Consider the following 19147-nt stretch of genomic DNA (forward strand, 5'->3'; position numbering starts at 1 on the left):
TTTGCAATTTTGTCACCTTACCCTTGGTTTTTAATTTCACCACTTTTGACTACCTTTTTAATTTTGCCCAACCCTCTAATTTTAAAGGATATATATATTAAACAAACTATAAATTTATTAGAATGAATATGTAGATCAGTTGGTAAGGATGTTTGTTGAAATTTGAAGGGACGCAGGTCCGAACCTTGAAATTGACCTCTTTTTTTTTTTCTTCTTCTTCTTCTTCAGGCTAGCGATCTTGGGCCCAGCGAAGCGGGCCGACCCGAATACTTGTTTTCAATTTCAAATAGATGTAGATAAAATTATTGTTTCTTACTACCAACTTTGAGGGGCGTTTGGTTCGTGGGATTTCGTGGGATTTTGAGGGATTTGCATTTCAAATCTCATGAAATCCCATGTTTGATTGGAGGATTTGGTTGGAGAGATTTGCATTTCAAATCCCATGAAATCCCATAGATGAAGGATTTGAAAATCCTTTGTATATATGAGGGATTTGAAATCCAATGTTCAAAGATTTTACGTTTATGATTTACGTTTCGCGTTCACGTTTCGGGTTCGAGTTTCGAGCTCGCGTTTTGGGTTCGCGAATCTGGTTCGCGTTTCGTGTTCCATTTTGGTCACATTTCGATTTCGGGTTCGTATTTGTGTTTTGGGTTCGTGTATCACGGTCGCATTCCCATTTTGGATTCACATTTCGATTTCGAGTTTGCGTTTTGCGATCGCGTTCCCGTTTCGGGTTCGCATTACAAATTCTGAGATTTGAAAACCTCGAACCAAACAGAAGATAGGATTTCAAATCTCAGGATTTCAAATCCCCTGATTTTAAATCCTGGGAATTGAAATCATTGAACCAAACGCCCCCTAAGAAAATATTATCAACACACAACAAAAATTTAAGACAAAGTTCTACGGATGGTCCCTATGGTTTATATCGAAATGATCCCTTGTCGGAGTTATAACCTCGTTTCTAACACTTTCAAATAGTTTAAAGGGTTGTATTAAAGATGCTACCTTTAGACTATTTGGAAACGTCAAAACAAGGTTTTAAGGAGATTTAACACCCGTGGAGGTCATGAATAGGTTTTTATTGCTGTATAAAATTAAAAAAAAAAAAAAACAAAAAAAAGTACTTCGTGATTTATATACAAACTCAAAAAAAGATGCCTAAAGAAATCCAATTCCTAAATGTAGACCAAAGTCGCCAAAAGTTAAGTCGCAAGTCGCAACTTGTGAGCATTATCCTGGATTTGACCATATTAAACTTGCAGGAAGAGCCATTAAAGCTACAAATACCACAATATGCACACATTAGTGGCGAATCCAGAAATCTTATAAAGGGGCAAATAAAATAATCTAAAACTTTTGAATTGGAGACTAAATTAAAAAATTCAAAGGTTGTTGGTCGACTGGGGGCACCTGCCCCTCTGCACACACATGTATCCCTCCAAACTCCTATAAATCCAAATCACAGCAACATGCATTATACATTGTACATATTTCCAAATTGGTCATTCTGTTACACAAAAAAGTATACACAACCATAATCGGTGTTCATTTTCAAATCCGGCGGTTCATACAAAAAGGTCAGGTCATCTTTTTTCCCTAACCATAGAGAAAAAAAGGACCTAGCCAAGATACAAAAACCACAAGCTGACTCCAATCTTGACAACATCCAACCACAACCGACAAATGATTCTACATACAACGAACAACACGCTACAGCCAATTTGTATACCATTGTTTGACCATCAGAGAGCGTATATGACCTCACCACTGCTATCAATATCGAGTTCATCAGGGTCAGAGTCAAAATCGTCAAGATCATCATCCATCATATCAAGATCGTAAAGGCCAGCAGGTGGAATTGTGGCTTCTGATATAATCCGCATGATTACGTCGACACTCTGCATCGGCTGATCAGGCTCTTCGAATTGGTCGTTCATCATTTTATTATCTTCGTCCATGAGATTAGTCGGGAGGTTCTTTAGAAACCACTCGTCTTCTTTTATTTCCGCCATTGTGATTCTCTGAGCAACGACAATTACACAACGTCTGAGAACTTTAATACAAAGTACTACTACATATTAATAAATGATAAATCATGCTGTAATAGAAATTAGAAATACAACCTAATAGCAAAAAATGGTAAACAAACTTCCTACAAAGAATTTTAGTGATATAGTTCATCGGTTCGGTTTTCGGTTTAATCGTATTTGTTCAACTTCTTAACTTCTAGAAGCAAAACCAAAACTGAACCGAGCTGAAAACCGAACATAAAAATCAAAACCAAACCAACTTACATTTTTATCCATTCCAAGTTAACCAACTTATATTTATTTCCTACTTTAAGCTAACCAATGTTCTATTTTTGGGTTGGTAAATGTTGCCAAAGATGGGATACTTCAACACTTGTGCTCAAGTTGATACTTATGTCTCTTAAAGCTTATAAATTATCCAAAATGTGATATATACTTTACTTGCCTCGCACGTACTGGTTTACCCAAAAGTGAAACATATTGAAATTTGCCATTCTTCTTAGTTTCTTATATATCGATAAAATACTATATCGCATATTTTATGCAATTGGCGCTAAAAGACACAAACATAATCGATTAAAGAACAGTTTTTTTTCTTTCGAGGTTATAAAATGACGAACCTGAGCAGGGTCTCCAACAAATATTCTGGAGATGAGGTGCCGGCATTCAGGGGATATTTGAATATTTTCTGGAATTGAATACTGAACATTAAGAATTCTCTGTAGATCATAAAAGGGTAGATTTATATAAGTTAATATATAACACGAAACTCAGCATCGAAAAATTGTATATATACATAAGTCAACACCATACATGTATCGTCTTACGAAAGTCTTTTGGTTCATTCGGGTCTTCAAAAGGGTAGCCACCAAAGAGCATAACATATAAAGTCACCCCACAAGACCACACATCTGCAATCTGATAACGAAAAAATAATTAATAACACAATTGGAATTATTAAAACAATTAAAAAAATCAGAAAAATGGACCGAACAACTTCTTTGATAGTGAAATACACGTGCAAAAATGTACCTTTCCATCGTATTCTTGCCTAAGCAACACTTCGGGAGCTATGTATGCTGGCGTACCAACTGTAGACTTTGGCTGTGAATGCAGCACCGACGACTGCAATACGACACCCAAGAAAAAGATTATGATTTTTTAACCAAAAATGTATAACCAACTAACCCAAAAAAAAAAAAAAAAAAAAAAAAAAAAAAAAAAAAAAAAAAAAGCTAACAAGCTAACACAAGGTGTAAAAAGACTACCTTGGAATACCCAAAATCGCAAATCTTTAAACGAGGAGCAGGGCTGCCATCCAACAACGTGTTTTCGAGCTTCAAGTCGCGGTGACAAACTTGCTTCAATAAGTAAAAACGAGAGAAAGAATACAATCGCTTAGGCTAAGTGCAAATATAAAAGCTCAATAACAAGAAAATAAGGAAAAAAATTTAAATTTCAACTACCATAGAGTGACAGTAGCTGACTCCAGATATGAGTTGTTGAAAGAAGAACCGGGCCTGTGCAAAGTCAACAAAAGTTAACATTTGAAGCAAGAAAATAGCGAATACTACCTTCTGATTAGAGGTGGAAATCATGACCCATTTAGTTACAAAAAAGGGTTGACTCGGGTTACAATTCAATTTCAAAAGATTCAAAAGGGTTAAACAAATATTGCCTAAAAGTAAAGGCCCAACATTGGTTACAAGTCCCCGTAGTGTATATGCAATCTCACCGAAGAAATATACTTTTTGTAGTCATAGTTGACACCACATAAATAAAAGATCTCAACTTTTAAAACCAAAAAGTGTTTCAGTCCCATACCAAAAATTACCATTGTTGCCCAACCCGCCCATTTGCCACATCTACTAATAAGATAGCAAAAGAATAACCTCGTCCTCATTGAAACGTCCTGCATTGCAAATTCGATCAAATAGTTCCCCTCCAGAAGCATATTCCATCACAATCGCCAAGTGGGTCGGGGTCAATATGAGCTGCAATCGATCATAACATAAAATTATCAACCAAATTTAATCCCGATTCACAAATAAATAATCCATCACAAAAAAATTTGAAATGAACTCACCTCCCTGAACCTAACTATGTTAGGATGTCTTAAAGACCTATGATTGATTATTTCTCTTTGAACATTTTCATCTATCTGCAAACAAACGTGGCCTCGTTAAACAACAAATCAACAACCAACAACCTTCATAACTCCCACACAATACAATGTAAATTCTACTTTTGACATGATTTTAGAACACGAAGTTCTTATTTCATTTCGAGCTGCATTCCTAGAGATATGTGTATCATCAACGTGCATATATGCTAATCATCGTTAAAAATGGCGAAGCAATCACCCTTAAAAAACAACTTATATACATTTCCTCTCATGTAAACCCTATATTCTCATAATCACAATTTGATCAACAAAATTAGATTATTGAAATATGCAAAATTCATCATTTTTTGCTTTTGACTTCACACAAATCACTAATCTTTATGCAACACCAAAAAAAAAAACTTCCCATTTGCAGTACATATAGTGACATACAACACACACTTAATATATATGATATATATCCATAAAAAGGATTAAATCAATTTACTAGCTATCAAAGTCAAAGATCCATAAATATAAATAGTAAATAGTTTTATAAATAAAACTTTCCTAATTTACTAGTATCTAAAGCATATAACTTTAATCAGAAATGGCTCAAATCATCAAATCAAAAATTATCAAACACCAGCAATAATTATATTTATATATTTACACACATACATCATCATCATAAAGTATAAAATGAAAAAATCAAAGAAACAAACAAAAAACAAAAAAAAATTAAATACCTTTTCACCTCTTTCAATATACTTAACAGCAACAAGTTCTTTAGTTTGTTTATCTCTCATAAGTCTAGCAACACCAAAATTACCCGACCCGATATCACGAACCAAATCATACCGGTCACTATCGTGCATAATCGGTAAATCCATACCCGGATTCGCAGAACCCATATTCCGATCCATTTCAAGATCAAATTTTTACATCAACCCACAAACCGAACTAACTGATTGATAACCGGCAGCTGATTGAATTTTATAAAATAACGATTCTTGAAAAAGGATCGTAGAAAGTAGTTTGTTTCTTCCCTAATTTGCCGGCTACTGGTGGTTATAGTGTATAGGATAAGATAATAATAATTTTAATTTTAATTTTAATTTATAATTAAATAGAAAGGATGTGTGGGGTCCAGATTTTGGCTGAAGTCGGTTGCTTTTGGGAAGAAATCGAGAGTTTAGATATTTTTGTTGTGGTCGGTCTGAGAGTGGGGTGGGGAAGGTTGAATTTATTTATTGAATTCTTTAAATTAAAAAAGTAATAGTAGTAGTAATTATTGCGTAAATATAATATTTTTTTATTGATGATTCTGATTTTGATGATCGGTGGTTGCAGCCTGGTGGAGTGATGGTGACGAAGGTTGGAGATTGGAGAAATAGATAAATATCTGGGTTGGATATGTGGGTACGGCGTCGTTTTTAGTTGTGGTTTTCATGACATCAAAGTTTTAGACTCTTTGATTTAAAAATAAAAATAAAAAAATAATTAATTCAGTACATAATTGCTTGCAAGTTGCATCAAAAAATATCTAGAGTGGGTTATATTATTTAATTAATTTTTTTTATATTTCCTTATCTTAAGGTTCTAATTTGTTGCGCGTCTAGAATTTTGTAGATCAAATTTTTTTAGTTAACAATAAAGTATATTATAGTCATCGAACCAAATTTTTTATACTGTTATTTTATTATTTGTATTTTATTTATAGTCATCTAAACAGCGATGATCTCGCGTAGTTGCTATACCCGCCCTCAACTACATTCTCACAAGGAAACTCGCACCATTTCATACGAGTCATGGACGGTAAAACCCCCTCCCATTAACACCCCGACCCCCCACCCCCCCCCCCCCTTTTCCCCAACACGATGTGAGAAAAGTGTCATGGGTGACACTTCATGGCATAGATGAAATTATGGGTTAAGATGCAGCCAATGGGGGTCGAACTCCTGATCTCCCCTAAAAAAAGGGTCAGCAACCACTGGACCACATCACAACTTCAAACTTTCAAAGTAATTCTATCAAATTCTAACATAATAACATTATATCCGAAAAAATAGAAAAGTCACTGAATCACTTCGTGTGTTTTTTTTTTTACGGACAAAGAATAAATAAAATAAATAAAACGATCTCTAGCACGACGTTAAGGGATAATTACAAATGAATAGATTGACACTATTTAAAAAAATTGACATGTTTACACAAATTTTCTGAAAATCCATTTTTAATGCGTTCATTACCATTGAATGTAAAATCCTAGGAATTCATTAGGTCACCTGAACCAAATCGGGTGTCAACCGTAAGAACGGTGGTTGCATAGCATGGTCGAAGACAGGACCTTGTGCCAGACCGAAAAAAAAACTATAGGGTGATCTTTACTATTGCTCCTACAAAGGATAGTAATTGCATCCGACACGTTATAGACCATAATCAAAAGCATGTCACGGGACATTGCCTTAACAGTTGCTTGTTCAACGCTTTCCTTTACAACCGGACGGTAGTTTACCAAAAGGTAATATACGGAGCAAGTATACTGGACGTGTTGCTTTCCTAATACAAGGTTAGCAAGTGGGTGACACAAAACCATAAGTTTTGAGTTAAAATTTTCAAATCTGAAACCCACAAAACCCACAAAAACAATTTCGCAAACACCGGTGAAGGGTTATTCCGGAAAACTTATCTAGGGTAAAAGCTAGATTGAATTTTCAAAAAGGTCAAATGTTTTCATAAAGATCTAATTTCCTAAAGGATCTAAATTTTCAGTCATGTGGGACTGTAAACCACAACGTTACTATCATTGTTCATACCGCCGTATTAAAATCACTGATGTACAAAGTGTGAAGAATAAAGAAGTGAATCTAGTATTTTTATTTCAAGACTATATTGCTTGAGGACAAGCAACGCTCAAGTGTGGGAATATTTAATAATGCTAAAAACGAACATATATTTCATAGCATTATCCCTCGAGAAAGACAAGCTTTTAGTTGCAATTGTTCTATTTACAAGTGATATTCGTTTAAATAATAAAAGGTGAAGACAAAAGACAGATTCGACGAATTAAAGACGCAAACGACCAAAAAGCTAAAAAGTACAAAGTACAATCAAAGTGGTTCAAATTATTGATGAGAAACGTCTAAAAATTACAAAGAGTACAAGCCGTGAAACACAAAGTACAAGATATTAAATTGTACGAAAAGGCGTTCGAAAATCCGGAACCAAGACATGAATCAACTTTCAGCGCTCGACGCAACGGACCGAAAATTATAAGTCAACTATGCACAAGAATATAATATTATATATAATTAATTATATATATATTATATATTATTCACGTTGAATTCATTTGGTGAGCTGGATTCCAGACCTCTGCACTCGCGGAGCTTTAATGAAGGAAACATCCGCACTCGCGGAGATTTACAGTGAAATGTGGGGCTATAAAAGGTCGCACATTCTGATCGATTTTAGGCACTCTTTTTCAATCTCTCTCTCACTATATATATATATATATATATATATATATATATATATAATTTTAATTTTAATTTAAGTTTAATAATAATAAGGTTATAGTGGCGAATGTTGTAAGTGTGTAAGTCGAAATTCTGTCCGTGTAACGCTACGCTATTATTAATCATTGTAAGTTATGTTCAACCTTTTTAAATTGATGTCTCGTAGCTAAGTTATTGTTATGCTTATTTAAATCGAAGTAATCGTGATGTTGGGCTAAAATATTAAAGACGTGGTAATTGGGCTTTGTACCATAATTGGGGTTTGGACAAAAGAACGACACTTGTGGAAATTAGACTATGGGCTATTAATGGGCTTTATATTTGTTTAATTGAATGATAGTTCGTTAATTTAATATAAAGATTTACAATTGGATGTAATTATAAATAACCACATACACTCAATCGGACACGATGGGCGGGATATTTATAAGTACTAATAATCGTTCATTTGACTGGACACGGGAATGGATTAATAGTCAATGGACTCATTAAAACAGGGGTGGATTACATGCAAGGTGTGATGACCCGGAAATTTCTGACCAAATTTAAACTTAATCTTTAACGTTTCTGACACGATAAGCAAAGTCTATGAAGTTGAATCTCAAAATTTTAGAACCGTTTCATGTATTCAATTACATTTGACTGCTCTCGACGATTCATGAACAATTATATGTATGTATATATATATATATATGTACAAGTAAAAACGACTTTCCTACAGTAAAACACTATTTGCTACAGTAAAAATGACTTTGCTACAGTAAAACACTATTTGCTACAGTAAAACACTATTTGCTACAGCGAAACCGTACTTTGCTACAGTGCTACAGTGAAACGACTTTGCTACAGTGAAACCGTGCTTTGCTACAGTGCTACAGTGAAAACAACTTTGCTACACTATTTGCTACAGTAAACACTATTTGCTACAGTAAACACTATTTGCTACATTAAAACACTATTTGATACATTAAACACTATTTGCTATAGTAAACACTATTTGATGTCGACGAACTAGCAAACAAAAACGGATAAGGCGGCCATGCGATCGCATGGAAAAAACACTGAAAACTCATGCGATCGCATGAGGTACTGTAGCAGGCCACATACTATAAAAGCTCGATCTGGTCTCCACATACTATTATTATTTATTATATTATTATTATTATTATTATTATTATTATTATTATTATTATTATTATTATTATTATTATTATTATTATTATTATTATTATTATTATTATTAAGATTAATATTATTATTATTAATCTTATTATAATATTATTATTAGTAGTATATATACATAAAATACTACGACGAGGTTATGAGCGTGTCACCTTCAAAATGAGTTTTTGAGCGGGATAGAGCTAAGGAAATTATGGGTTATTGCCAAGGAGGTTATGGGTAATGTTCGAGGGTATATTTGTGAATCAAATCTAGTGTTTATCATCTCTGTTGCGTCTACGTACTTTTCTACAATATTGAATCTCAATATTGATACGTAAGCATTCATATCTTATCTTTTATATATTAATTGTGTATCCATGTCTAGTGCTCGAGTATATATATTTATGCATGCTTGTATGCTAAATTTTGTCGTTAAACAGTTTATGATGAATCACGAATTTAATATATATATTACTGATAAAAGGTATATGATATGCATGTTTTTGGAAAGCTGGCGAAAAATCAATAACTTTTCATTTAGAAATCGCAAAATTTCGATGAACGAATTAAAAGATATGGGTAACTGAATTATGATCAACGTTAATTGAAATTGCTTTTGAATCTGCAATTAAGATTTAAACAACTTGTTTACGAGATTGATAAAATGGATTTTTAAATATTACCAGCCAAGTAAATGAATCCTTATTTAAGGCACGTCTCGTTTTGTTGAACAATCAAAATTGACTGTTTTATCATGTTTTAAAGCCTTATAAAAACTATAGACTAATTTTACAAGAATTGGGAAACTATGTAAAATGTTAAAATGTTTCGATTGCCATGATCATTCAACTATAGTATTAAGTCAGAATGACTTTTTGAAATGACTTTTGATAAGCTTTTGTATGTCGATCTCGAGCATTAGGATTGTGATACACTATGACCTGACCTAGCTTGATAGACATTTATTGACCAACATATGTTCTCTAGGTTGAGATCTACGGTTATTTGGTAATCCGAGTTTCGATCACCTTTTGGTGAACGACTTTATATGCTGCTAAGGTGAGTTTCATTTGTTCCCTTTTTAAATGCTTTTGCAATATATATTTTTGGGCTGAGAATACATGCACTTTATTTTAAACAATGGATACAAGTACATACTTAATTCTACACTGAGTTTGAACCGAAAATCCCTTAGCTTTGGTAACTAGTAATTGCCAGTACATAGGATATGAACTGGTGGGCGCGAATAATAGTATATGGATCCATAGGGCTTGACATCCCCGTCCGAGCTAGAGCGCTAGCCTTTTAACGGACGTATGTTATTTGAGTTTATGACACGTTGGTTTGCGTGTATAAAAACGAATGGGGTATTTATCATTATAACGTTAAAGTTTAGTTACCAGGGTGCTCTGTTATGTAGAATCTATTGATAAACGTTTCTGGATGAAACAACTGAAATCTTGTGATCCATCTTTATATACAGATTATGCGCAACAATAAAACTATGAACTCACCAACCTTTGTGTTGACACTTGTTAGCATGTTTATTCTCAGGTTTCCTAGAAGTCTTCCGCTGTTTGCTTATATGTTAGACAAGCTATGTGCATGGAGTCTTACATGACATATTTTTCAAGGAAACGTTGCATTCACCAAATCATCACCATGTATCTTATTTTGACTGCATTGTCAATTAAAGTATCAATGTAAACTATTATATTACGGTGATTGTCTATATGTAAAAATCATCAGATGTCGAAAACCTTTGATTTAAATATTCATTTATGGTGTGCCTTTTCAAAATAATGCAATGTTTACAAAACGTGTCATATAGAGGTCAAATACCACGCAATGAAATCGATGAATGACGTGTTCGTCCATATGGATTTGGAGCGATCGTCACACAAGGACACTTGGTGCAATTGATAATAAAGTATTAAAACCTTATTACAGTTTAAGTCCCCAATTAGTTGGAATATTTGACTTCGGATATAAGGATAATTTGACGAGGACACTCGCACTTTATATTTATGACTGATGGACTGTTATGGACAAAAACCAGATGGACATATCAAATAATCCAGGACAAAGGACAATTAACTCATGGTAATAAACTATAATCAACACGTTAAACATCATGATTACGGAAGTTTAAATAAGCATAATTTCTTTATTTCATATTTTATCGCACTTTTATTTACTGTCATTTTATTTATTACACTTTTAATTATCGTACTTTTTAATTATCGCAATTTTATTTACCGTCATTTTATTTATCGCACTTTAATTTATCGCACTTTAATTATTGTCATTTACTTTACACTTTAAATTAAGTTATATTTATTTTTAATACTTTACATTAGGTTTTAACTGCGACTAAAGTTTTAAAATCGACAAACCGGTCATAAAACGGTAAAAACCCCCTTTTATAATAATAATACTACTTATATATGTATTTATATATTTACAAATTCCGATTCAACAAATTCAATCATGGAAAATCTGGAACCTCTAAGTATGGAAGACCGAATGCGAGCGAAACGCACTGGCCAAGGTCATGTAATTACTCAACCAGACATTAATGCGCCAGATTATGAAATCAAAGGACAAATTCTACACATGGTAACTAATCAATGCCAATTTAGTGGTGCGCCGAAGGAAGATCCAAATGAACATCTTCGAACATTTAATAGGATTTGTACTCTATTTAAAATCAGAGAAGTTGAGGATGAACAGATCTATCTCATGTTATTTCCCTTGACTTTAAAGGGAGAAGCCAAAGATTGGTTAGAATCGTTACCTGAAGGGGCGATTGATACATGGGATGTTTTAGTTGAAAAATTTCTTAAACAATTCTTTCCGGCATCTAAAGCCATGAGACTTCAAGGAGAAATTGTTACGTTCACACAAAAGCCAAATGAAACTCTATATGAAGCATGGACAAGATTTGGAAAGTTGTTGAGAGAATGTCCACAACATGGTTTAGACACTTATCAAATAGTACAAATATTCTACCAAGGATGCGACATCACTACACGAAAAGACATCGATATAGCAGCTGGTGGTTCCATTATGAAGAAAACAACAACTGAAGCTTATAAAATTATTGATAACACTACTTCCCACTCACATGAGTGGCATCAAGAAAAAGATATCGTTAGATCATCTAAAGCAGCTAGAGCCGATTCTAGCCATGACTTTGATTCCATTTCCGCAAAGATAGATGCTGTCGAGAGACGAATGGAAAAGATGACTAAAGATATTCACTCAATACGAATTAGTTGTGAGCAGTGTGGAGGACCACATTTGACAAAAGATTGTCTCAGTATTGAACAAACAATGAAACAAAGAGAGAATGTTTCATACATTAACCAAAGGCCTGGAAATAATTATCAAAATAATTATCAACCGCCAAGACCAATCTACAATCAAAATCAGAATTATAACCGAAATTTTCCATACAACAACCAACAAGGTCCTAGCAATCAACAAGTATCCAATAATACTTACAACCAGCAAAGGCTTATTTTTCCAATTAAACCACCACAAACCGATGATAAAAAGCCAAATTTAGAAGACATGATGTCGAAGCTAGTTGAATCTCAAACTCAATTTTTCACATCTCAGAAACAAACTAATAAACAAAATGCTCAAGCATTTAGAAATCACAAGCTTCTATTCAAAATTTGGAACAAAAAGTAAGCAACCTAGTAAGGTTGATAGGTGAAAGAAAATCGGGGAGTCTACCTAGTGATACAAATGCTAACCCCCGGAATGAAACAACTAAAGCCATTACCACAAGAAGTGGTATTACACTTAAACCACCTGAAATGCCTGTAATTTCTGATGACGTTATTCCCACTCCACAAGAACCACAACCTGAACAAGATAAGGAAATAGAACCGGTAGTTGAAAAGGTTAATGAAGATAACACAGTTAAGGCTAAACCTTATGTTAAACCATACCAACCACCACTACCTTACCCGAGTAAAATGAGAAAAGAAAGACTTGAAGCCGAGCAATCCAAATTCTTGGATATGTTTAAACAAATAAATGTAAATCTTCCTTTCATTGATGTGATTTCAGGAATGCCTAGGTATGCCAAATTCTTGAAAGATCTAATCACAAATAATAAGAAAATAGAAGAACTCTCGGCTGTTACAATGAATGCTAATTGTTCTGCAGTACTGTTGAATAAGATACCAGAAAAATTATCAGATCCAGGAAGTTTCACAATTCCATATTTTCTTGGTAGTCTCAGTTCAATAGAAGCATTGGCAGATTTAGGTGCTAGTATAAATCTAATGTCGTATTCACTATACGCTAAACTAGACCTCGGAGAATTGAAACCAACACGAATAAGCATACAACTAACCGATCGATCAGTAAAATATCCTAGAGGGATAATGGAGAACATGCTAGTTAAAGTTGGTACTTTAGTATTTCCAGTAGATTTTGTTATTCTGGACATGGAAGAAGATTCTCGAGTTCCTCTCATATTAGGAAGACCATTCTTAAACACGGCTAGAGCAATAATAGACGTGTTCGGTAAGAAACTGACCTTAAGTATAGAGGACGAGAGTGTTACCTTTTCTGTTGATAGAGCCATGCAACAACCGCAATCTGCAGATGATACGTGTTATTATATTCAAACTATAGATTCACATGCAGAATTATTAGAAGAATTTCAAGAATTACAAGGAACAGGAGAATGTTCTTTAGGAGAAGGAACTGAACCAATTGATGAAGCTGAAATATTAGCTACACTCTTGGCTAATGAATACGAACCAACAACAGAAGAAATTCAAATGCTAAAAGAAGAAGACAGATATCGATATAAATCATCGATAGAAGAACCACCGACATTAGAGTTAAAGCCACTTCCAAACCATTTGGAATATACTTATTTACATGGTGAATCTGAATTACCTGTAATAATATCGTCTTCTCTTACTGAAAATGAAAAATCTCAACTCATTTCTATGCTAAAAGCTCATAAACCAGCTATTGCATGGAAGATTCATGATATTAAAGGCATAAGTCCTTCGTATTACACACATAAAATCCTTATGGAAGAAGGTCATAAAACGTATGCGCAACGCCAACGAAGACTAAATCCTAATATGCAAGATGTTGTTAAGAAAGAAATTATTAAACTGCTAGATGCAGGTTTAATTTATCCAATCTCTGATAGTCCATGTGTGATGGCCCCGTCAATACGCTTAACGGCTCCGTCACTTGGTCCCACAGCTTGATCGAACTTAAATGAATTTAACAAACGACATTGCATTCTTTTATTTCAAAAGTTTCTCAAAAAGGAAAGCATACCAAAATATGTAGTTTAAAAGTAACCCAACATATTAATAATCCAAAGTTGACACAAAACATTGTCAACAACCCACAAGTATTAATTACTCAAAAACCGAATGCAAGCCAAAGTTTCATAAATTGTTTCATTAAAATCTGCCCAAATGCATGCAGACTCTTCTAAACACAACGAAAGCATCACATAAACTCAAGTACCTGTGAAAACATGCGAGTAAACTGTCAACACAAAGGTTGAGTGAATTATAGGTTTAAATAATTGAATAAACTTTAGACCACAAGATTTAAAAAAATGTTAGAAAACATTAAACATTATTCCATTATCAATGAGCCACCTGGTAACCACTTAACCCTTTATTTACCCTTGCCAAACACAATAATAATATACACTGAACAGTGTATCTACAACAAAATACGAAGTACTAAATATTCCGATTATAAATTGCTAGCGCGACTAGCTCGAAATGGGGTTGTCAAACCCGATAGATCTATCCGTAGGATTCGCGTTCACCGGTAGAAACCAATGATTACAGTTACCAGACTAGGGAATATTTTTGTCCAACTCACAATGAATAATTTAAATTTAATTGTTATTTGTGTCTAAACGTGAAATAAAATGCATGTGATCACATCCCAAAAATATACTTTGAAAAGTATGTAAAAACGGGACTATAACTCACCTTAATAGTAACGAAGTAACTAACACAATTAAGCGAACAACAAATGTAGTACAGTGATCAGGAATGATCACAACGCCGACCTATAAATAAAGCAGGTCGATATAAATAACTAACTTGGGTCAAGTCTTAGTATGATAGCTATTGTACATGTTGCAAGTAGCCATAGAACAATACTCAATATGCATCGATTTGATCAGAACAGCTTACGGACACACACTTTCTATTTTTAGAAAGTTTCTATTTTTAGCAGGTTTTCATTATTGGAAAGTTTCTATTTTTGGAAAGTTTTCAAATTTAGAAAGTTGCTATTTTAGGAAAGTTTAAAAGTTAGGAAAGTTTCCTTAATTAGAAAGTCAACAAAAGTCAACTAAAAGTCAAAGTCAACCGAAAGTCAACTCAAAAGTCAACCTTTGGTCAAACATGGTCAACATTAATTTTAAAAGTGTAAGTTGTAATAATAATGTAAGTTATAATGTTTATTAAAGTTAAATATGTCTAATTATGTCATAACATAAGTTTAATTAGATTAAAATGAATTATTAAAGTTAATATAAGTTTAAATGATATAATTAATATAACATAAGTATTTAATTAATTAATTAAATATTAGTCATAATATAAGTATTATTAATTAATAATAAATTTTAAATCATATCATAAGTATTATTAGTTAATAATGAATTATTAATCATATCATAAGTTTCTAATTATAACCATTAAATCATAAGTATTTAATAATTAAATTATAATTAAATAATAACTAAGCCTTATAATAATTAAATAATTAATTAATCCTTATTATAAGTCTTATTATAATAATCTCATAATATAAGTTTAATACTTATCATAAGTATTTCCCATTAATAATAAAGTATTATTAATCATATGTTTAATTAAAATGTTAATTAAATCATAAGTATTAATTAAATGATATAATAAATATATATCATAAGTCTTAAATAATAATAATTACTTTTTTATCATAAGTAATTAAATGATAATGAAACCCATTATTTATATCATAAGTTTAATAATTAATCACAAGTTTTAAATCAAAAGTTCACCGGGTCGTATCTTGAGCCCCGGGTGTCGGTTTTCAGCGAGCCTTACATATATATCTGCCTAATCAAACCACCTGACACTTTGGTATACTCAAGAACACACCAAGAACAGCCCACAAGTCGTGATGTACAGCCAATACACTACTTGGAACTTCAATTCAATCAAAATCGTGTTTTAGACGTAACGGGTGATTCGTGGCTCGGATTTAGATGACCCGAACATGAAAGTTCGTCCCACCATTAATCCTAACATACTAACACACCCTAAAGTCACCAAATATGGTCACAAAGTTGGACTAAACCTGGTTCATACCAATATCACAATTCAATCTTAACAAAATACCATTTTGATCATATCTAGGGCTCCGGGAATCGAAACGACATGAATCCGGAGTCTAAAATTAATGTCTTGATGAGAGGAACTCATATAGATACTTTATTTTAACTTTTATAACAGTCACAATGTCATAAATACACGAAAAAGCTGCTGTCCCAATTTTATCAAACCGAAAACATGTGTTTACGAGTAATTCTATGCATACAAACACCATTACAACTACAAGTAATCATCATACAATTAATATATAATCAAAATACAGAAAAATAAAGAAAAATCAAAAGTTATAGGGTTAGGGTTTATACCCTAATCGAGAAACGAGAAGTATAATCGCGTAGAGAACGGAATGAGGAATCCGATTGTATAAACGATTTGATGATCCAAGTAATAAAATTGGTTGATGAAGATGATGTTGTGGGGTGTGGGTGCCGTCGCCAAAAAGGGAGAAAGGGAGGAAGGAGAGCAAAATTAGAATTTTAGGTTTATCAAAATAAGGTGTAATGTGAAAATGGAAAAAAAGAGAAAGGCTCCCCCCCTATGGGGTTCGGCCGATTTGGATTGGGTGGGCCCTACTTGTGGGCCATCTTGCTAATGTGATTAAATCCTAGTGGCCCGAACGAATCCCGAAACGCAAAAACACGCTTACGCGATTAAAAATTCGGAGAGATAACAAACGCGCGGCGAAAAATAAATATAAATACTATATATAATTATATGATCTTAAAATATCATATTTAAAATAATTAGGATTTAAATATCCCAAAAACGCGACCATTGGTTTGAAAACCGAAAAGATTCGCCGGATAGAAATCCGCGACACGTATAAACGTATAAATTAAAATATGAATACAATTATTCACATAACACTTAATAATTAATATATTATTATTAATATAATAATATAGATCATAGAAATGACGTAGCACAATTAACAGTTAAGGGTCGTTAAATAATTAATGGTAAAAGATAACGGAAAAAGTAGGGTCGTGACAGTACCTTCCCGTTACGGAAATTTCGTCCCGAAATTTAAGCAGGTGCAAGGGTTGACTCAGCATCTGGGAACAAATGCGGGTACTTCTGCTTCATCTGATCTTCACGCTCCCAAGTGAACTCGGGACCGTGTCTAGCGTTCTATCTAACCCGGACAATAGGAATTCGGTTCTGCTTAAGAGTCTTAACTTCTCGATCCATAATTTCAATAGGTTCCTCAATAAAGTGTAGTTGCTTATCAACATGAAGTTCTTCTAGAGGAATAGTCTTGTCGGCCTCGGCCAAACACTTCTTTAAGTTCGACACATGAAAAACATCGTGAACAACACTGAGTTCTTGTGGCAATTTCAAACGATATGCCGCCGGTCCAACTCTCTCAACAATCTCAAACGGTCCAACAAAACGAGGACTTAACTTTCCCCTCTTACCAAAACGGATCACACCCTTCCAAGGTGAAACCTTTAACATAACACGATCACCAACTTGAAATTCTACATCTTTCCTTCCCCTGTCGGCATAACTCTTTTGCCGACTTCTAGCAGTTCTCAATCTTTCATTAATTTGTACAATCTTCTCGGTAGTCTCGTGAATAATTTCTTCTAAAAAAAAAAAAACGCAGAACTATACCTCATTATCAAAACCATCATCGTGATTATCTTTTCATACTCTAACAATATCACTTATCAACATAAAATCATAACCTAATCTTTAACTTCATCGAACATCATCATCAATATCGAACATCACCATCATTGATTCATCATCATCGTGATCATACTCATCAACATAATCTCCATGATCATTACCGTAAACATCATAATTATTCATCATCATCTCCGGTCATCACCTTCGTCAATTAAATGGGTTCTTCGAACAATAACAGAAACAGTAACCAACGAGCTGCAGAAGCAACAACAGTTGAACGAAACAGATGGAAAAGAAGCTGAAACAGAAACCATTGCAAGGCTGATTTGGAGGGTGACGGTTCACGGCCAAAACAGGAAAAAAAAATAGAAATAGGTGGTGGTTGGTCGTGGGACGTTTTCTGACAGAAAAGAAAAAGAAAAAAAAATATATTACGATGTATGATGGTGGTTATGGGCGTTCAAGGTGGTGGTGATGGAGTTTAACGGTGGTTCACGATGGTGTTTAGTTCTTGCTCATGACAATCGAATAGCAACAATATATATATATATATAAGTAATATTATTATTATAAAGGGGGGTTTTTACCGTTTAATGACCGGTTTGTCGATTTTAAAATTTTAGTCGCTGTTAAAACCAAATAAATACAAGACTTTAAATTAAAGCATAAAGTAAATAACGATAATGAAATTGCGAATAATAAAAGTGCGATAAAATAAACTTGCGATAATTAAAAAGTACGATAATTAAAAGTGCAATTAAATACAATAACAATAAAAATGCGATAATTAGAAGTGCAATTAAATATAAAATAAAGGAAATTAAATATGAAATAAAAGAATTATGCTTATTTAAACTTCCGTAATCATGATGTTTGACGTGTTGATTTTAGTTTTATGCCCATGGGTTAATTGTCCTTTGTCCTGGATTATTTAATATGTCCGTCTGGTTTTTGTCCATAACAGTCCATCAGTCATAAATATAAAGTGCGAGTGTCCTCGTCAAATTATTCTTATACCTGAAGTTAAATATTTCAACTAATTGGGGACTTAAACTGTAACAAGATTTTAATACTTTGTTTAATAATTACACCAGGATGTCGACTGAGTGTAACCCAAGGTTTTAATATTTTGTTATCAATTATACCAAGTGTCCTTGTACATAATTTCACCCCTGTTTTAATTATTCTAGTGGCTATTAATCAATTCCCGTGTCCGGTTAAATGAACAATTATTCGTACATATAAATACCCCGCCCATCGTGTCCGATCGAGTTTAAGTATATAAAT

The 19147-nt window shown here is 33.3% G+C and overlaps 1 protein-coding gene and 1 non-coding gene across 2 annotated transcripts; both read right to left on the bottom strand.

Moving 5' to 3' along the window:
• Positions 1–1476: 1476 nt before the first annotated feature.
• On the bottom strand, positions 1477–5349 carry LOC139866309 (serine/threonine-protein kinase SRK2E-like). Its single transcript, XM_071854506.1, has 9 exons — positions 4890–5349; positions 4123–4197; positions 3929–4030; positions 3503–3556; positions 3305–3397; positions 3069–3161; positions 2850–2954; positions 2657–2755; positions 1477–2027 (listed from the first exon to the last, which is right to left on the bottom strand). The coding sequence occupies exons 1-9, from the start codon at positions 5064–5066 to the stop codon at positions 1749–1751; spliced, it is 1077 nt and encodes a 358-aa protein (XP_071710607.1). The 5' UTR covers positions 5067–5349; the 3' UTR covers positions 1477–1748.
• A 6350-nt stretch (positions 5350–11699) lies between these two features.
• Positions 11700–11806, bottom strand: LOC139869792 (small nucleolar RNA R71). Its single transcript, XR_011766371.1, has one exon. It is a non-coding gene; the product is annotated as a small nucleolar RNA R71 (small nucleolar RNA).
• Positions 11807–19147: the final 7341 nt, after the last annotated feature.

Source organism: Rutidosis leptorrhynchoides, chromosome 9 (assembly GCF_046630445.1).
Source record: "Rutidosis leptorrhynchoides isolate AG116_Rl617_1_P2 chromosome 9, CSIRO_AGI_Rlap_v1, whole genome shotgun sequence".
NCBI lineage: Eukaryota > Viridiplantae > Streptophyta > Magnoliopsida > Asterales > Asteraceae > Rutidosis > Rutidosis leptorrhynchoides.

What these genes read in the sequence shown, in the direction of transcription:
- LOC139866309 (XM_071854506.1), bottom strand. Translation starts at nt 5,066, where the DNA reads ATGGATCGGAATATGGGTTCTGCGAATCCGGGTATGGATTTACCGATT. An exon ending in GACGTTTCAATGAGGACGAG is followed by an intron (nt 3,557 to 3,928) that starts GTTATTCTTTTG and finishes GACTTTGCACAG; the next exon opens with GCCCGGTTCTTCTTTCAACA. An exon ending in TCAGCTACTGTCACTCTATG is followed by an intron (nt 3,398 to 3,502) that starts GTAGTTGAAATT and finishes TACTTATTGAAG; the next exon opens with CAAGTTTGTCACCGCGACTT.